General features: G+C 40.9%; 1 protein-coding gene across 1 annotated transcript; it reads right to left on the bottom strand.

The window, feature by feature from the left end:
• Window positions 1–3,301: 3,301 nt before the first annotated feature.
• On the bottom strand, window positions 3,302–4,234 carry Or13a26c (olfactory receptor family 13 subfamily A member 26C). Its single transcript, NM_001000555.1, has one exon. The coding sequence runs from the start codon at window positions 4,232–4,234 to the stop codon at window positions 3,302–3,304; it is 933 nt and encodes a 310-aa protein (NP_001000555.1).
• Window positions 4,235–5,005: the final 771 nt, after the last annotated feature.

Here is a 5,005-nt window from a genome sequence, read left to right as displayed (position 1 = left end):
GAAAAAAAAGAAATTAAAAAATAAAAAGAAAATATGTCAATGTAACCCACTGTGTAAACAAACTCAAAGGAAAAAAATCCCACATGATCATCTCATTAGATGCTGATAAAGCATTTGACATAATTCAATATCCCTTCATCTTAAAATTTTTGGAAAGATCAGGAATTCAAGGCCCATACCTAAACACAGTAAAACCAATATACTGCAAACCAGTATTTGACAGCAAACTAAATGGAGAGAAACTTGAAGCAATCCCAGTAAAATCGGGGACTAGACAAGACTGTCCACTCTCTTCCTACTTATTCAATGTAGTACTTGATGTCCTAGTCAGAGCAATCAGACTACAAAACGAGGTCAAAGGATGCAAATTGGGAAGGAAGAAGTCAAAATATCACTATTTGCAGTTGGTATCATAGTATACTTAAATGACCCCAAAAGTTCCACCAGAGAACAATTAAGCCTGACAAACAACTTCAGGAAATTGGCTGGGTGTAAAATTAACTCAAACAAATCAGTAGCCTTCTTCTACTGAAAGTACAAACAGGCCGAGAAAATACTAGGGAAATGACACCCTTCACAATAATCACAAATAATATAAAATACCTCGGTGTGACTCTAACGAAGTACTTTAAAGATCTCTATGGTAAGAACTTCAAATCTCTGAACAAAGAAATAGAAGATTATTTCAGAAATAAGGAAGATCTCCCATGCTCATGGACTGGCAGGTTTAATATAGTAAAAACGGCCATTTTGCCACAAGAAATCTATAGAATCAATGTAATCCCCATCAAAATTTCTAGTCAGTTCTTCATAGGGTTAGGGCAATAGAGCAATTTGCAAATTCATTTGGAATAACAAAAAAACCAGGATAACGAAAACTTTCTTCAACAATAAAAGAACTTCTGGGGGAAATCACCATCCCTGACCTCAAGCTGTATTACAGAGCAATAGTGATAAAAACTGTATGGTATTGGTACCAAGACAGGCAGGTAGATCAATGGAATAGAATCAAAGTCCCAGAAATGAATCCATACACCTATGGTCAGTTGATTTTTGGCAAAGTAGTTAAAGCCATCTGATTAAAGAAAGCATAATCAACAAATGATGCTGGCTCAACTGGAAGTCAGCATGTAGAAGAATGCAAATCAAACCATTCTTATCCCCCTGTACAAAGCTTAAGTCCAAGTGGATCAAGGACCTCCACATAATTGTCCTCTGAGAGGCTCCACCCAACAGACAATGGAAACAAATGTAGAGACCCATAGCCAGACATTTGATGGAGCTCAGAGAGTCTTGTGGAAGAGTTGGGTGAAAACTGATCGACTCAAAGAGGACGGGGACTCCACAGAAAGACTACAGAATCAAGTAACCTACACAATTGGGGACTCCCAGAGTCTTAACCACCAACCAAAGAGCAAACATGTGGTGAACCTACCAGACCCCTCCCACCCGCCACATGTATGTAAGAGATGTGCAGCTTGGTCTTCATGTGGGTCCCCCAACAACTGGAGTGGGATTCAACTACCGACCTGTGGCTCCTGTTGCCCTAATTGAACCACCTTGTCTGATCTCGGGAGTAGGAGGTAGGGTGCATAATGTACCTAGTCCTGTGGGATGGTGAAGCATCTTTTGGATATATGCCCAGGAGTGGTACAGCGTGATCGTGAGGTAGAACTATTCCCAACTTCACAATGGAATTCTACCCAGTGATTAAAAATATGTATATATCCACTCCATGTGTGGGGGGCTTGGGGTGGTGATGATACTCAGAGGAGAATGTGAGGGGGGAAATGGGTGGAGGATCTGTGTGAGGGGCTACTGGAAAGGAGAAGGGTTATGGTATTGTGATGTAAAGAGAATATATAAAATAAATTAGAAAAAGAAAAAAAAATAGGAGGTTGAGCTTGACAGCCACTGATGTCTACAGAATGTCCCCTGATAAAAATACAGAGAGGTGAGACAAGAGCCAGACACTGGCACAATATCCCTTTTCCAGACACAGTGGCACATCAGGAGCTTGCTTAGTCACATTTCTCACTTTGACACCAGTGTCTGGTGTCTTTTTGTGAAATGCTTATCTTGGAGGGTCACTTTTATATTGTGTTACACATCATAGGTTATGTTAACATGACATAAGGCATGTCTCACGATAAAGAGACATACATGAGATGTATGCATGTATATTTTTATGTTTGCGGCCATTTGTATACTTGTGTTTGGGTGACTGTCAGTTGCTTTATAGCGTAAATTATAGTAAAAAGATGAATACCAGAAGAAATGGCAAAAAACATGACTTGGAGGTGAAGCAAATAATGCACACAGTCAGTAGAGGCCAAAGCCAGTAGTTCATAGCGATTATCCTTTATTATCACCATAACTTTCTGTGTGTGTACACGCTTTTGTTTTGTTTTGATATTGTTTCTTCTTATTGGTTTGGATTTTGTGCATTTTGTTTGCTAGAGAGAAGGAGAGGTGCAAGTACTCAGTGGGTAGGTAAGTAGGTATGTAGGATCTGAGAAGGGTTGCAGGAGAGGAAACAAAGTGATTAAATGATGTTGCATGCCTAAGAAGGTTTTAACCTAGCATTGTTGTCTACAGTCTATTTTTGGTTATTTTTTTATCATGTGAATAAAACTTTAGCTCTTGCATGTAGACATCCATCCAATTTCCCCAAATCTCTTTGTTGGAAATAATTAATCTTTCCCATGAGTTTGATTGTTTTCATTGTCATAAGTATGCTGTATGGCATATGTGACTTCATTTTGAAACAAACTTTATCTCTATTTTGTATATTACCTCTTTCTCCATACCATCTGATTTCCAGAGATCATAGGAAACTGTGAAATGAGAATCCAAGACATTGGTTTTTCCCAAGACATTGTGGCCATGCTGGCCTCTCAAGTGTCCTCATAAATTTTAGATTTATTAGCCATAGCTCAGAAGCAAGCACCTGTTAAGTTTACAGAGAGACCCTGCATGAAATGCTTTTGTTTTGTGACAATCACCATTGACACTCACTGAAAATCTTCCAGTACAGGAACATGGAACTTCCATTTAGATAAACTTCAGTTATTTTTGAAATGGTTTGTATTTATCAGGAAATGGTACGTGAGTGTTTTCTTTAAATTGCTTTTAAGAATTTTGGATTTTTTGATGTTACAGTGAGTGGAATTGTCTAGTCCTTGCATCAGATAAAGGCTTTTTAAAAACAGAAACAGGGACACACCACTCCATGAGGTTGCCCTCAACAAAGCATGTTTAGAAAGAGTCCAGGTCAGGAGAATATTCTGCACATGTCCACTTACCGGGGGAACAAGGGTAAGAGTCTTGCCAGGGCGAGCTTGACATCCTTGTTCCTCAGTGTATAGATGAGGGGGTTTAGGGTTGGGCTGAGGATTGAGTACAGCACTGAGGTAACTTTGCTTCTCTCAGGGCTGTAGCTGGAAGCAGGACTGACATAGGCACAGAACACAGATGAATAGTACACAGAGACCACGATGAGGTGGGATGAGCAGGTAGAAAAGGCCTTCCTCTTGCCCTCAGCAGAACGCATGCGCAGGATGCTGGCAATGATGTAGCCATAGGATAACAGGGTTAGCACAAAGTTGATGCCTCCATAAAAGGCATCTGCCACAAGAGTCATAATGCTATTCACATATGTGGGGCTACAGGAGAGCAGGAGGAGTGGGGGGATCTCACAGAAGAAGTGGGTGATGACCTTGGGGCCACAGAATGACAGCTGTGTCATCAGACCAGTGTGCACAGATGCATTCAGTGCACAGATGGACCATACACCCATGGCCAGGACCCCACATAGCTGTGGGCTCATCCTAGAGCTGTAGTGGAGGGGACAGCAGATGGCCACATAACGGTCATAGGCCATGACTGTGAGCAGCAGCAGCTCTGAAGACAACGACCACAGAAGGAAGAAGAGCTGGGCCATGCATCCCTTGAAGGAGATGGTGTTTTCCTCAGACAGTAGACCAACCAGGGTCTTGGGAAGCACAGAGGAGGTGCACACAATATCCATGGTGGCCAGGTTGCACAGGAAAAAGTACATGGGACTGTGGAGCCCAGTGCTGGAGGTGACCAAAGCAATGATCACAATGTTGCCCATTAGAGCCATTGTGTAGAGGGACAGGAAGCAGCCTGTCAAGAGAAGTCTTAGACTAGAATGTTCTGAAAATCCTTCCAGTACAAACTCTGTCACTAATGTTTGGTTGGGACTCAACATCATCGTGGAGAATATCTGTCTCACAACTGTGTCTGGCAGTTTCTGAGAAAATATCACAGTTTACCACTGCAAAGTTTGGTTTAGAACCTTGAGCACCTCAAATTTCCCTGCTGTTAGAAAGGGAAAGAATGAATGTGTATCCTTTATGGAAGCCTCTTGTCTTTTGTTGTCTGTAGCACACAATTAGAAGCCACATGTATTTCATTTAGTTTTTATTCCCCACTTACAATTCCTATCCCACTGTTTTGAGTCAAGAGTGACATCTGCTCCTCTCTCATCTTGAGCATTTGGCATTAATGAAGTATCTTCACTCAGGACATGCCTATGCTTTACTTCCTTGTGTTCTGTGGACAGTGCTTGGTGACACAGCTGTACCCTTTACCTCCACAGCAGGTGTTCTCCATATGATGACAATTTTTAATGAACTCACTGAGATCAGTTTTGTACATTCTTTCATATCCAGCCTATTAGGTTCCCAGGCACTTAGCCTTTTATAATATTTTAATCAATTTTTAAAATTACACATCTCAACTTGATAGTATCATTTCTTGTGGCCACATAGCTATGTATTTTCTGAATTTTAGTCACTGTAATATGTGCCTTCTACTGTGATGGAAACTGTCCTGACTCTACCATACTTCAAATCTATCACCCAGGAGAACATTTCTCAATTCTAGACCTATAATCCATCATACTTTTGTGGTCTTTTTTGTCTCAATGAATCACAGTAACTTCAAAGTCAACATACACACAGCTGAAGTCATTGCCATC

Source organism: Rattus norvegicus, chromosome 1 (assembly GCF_036323735.1).
Source record: "Rattus norvegicus strain BN/NHsdMcwi chromosome 1, GRCr8, whole genome shotgun sequence".
Classification (NCBI taxonomy): Eukaryota; Metazoa; Chordata; class Mammalia; order Rodentia; family Muridae; genus Rattus; species Rattus norvegicus.
This window is presented reverse-complemented; position numbering and strand designations above follow the sequence as displayed.

Coding starts and splice junctions, on each gene's coding strand:
- Or13a26c (NM_001000555.1), bottom strand. CDS start 4,234: ATGTTGAGTCCCAACCAAACATTAGTGACAGAGTTTGTACTGGAAGGA.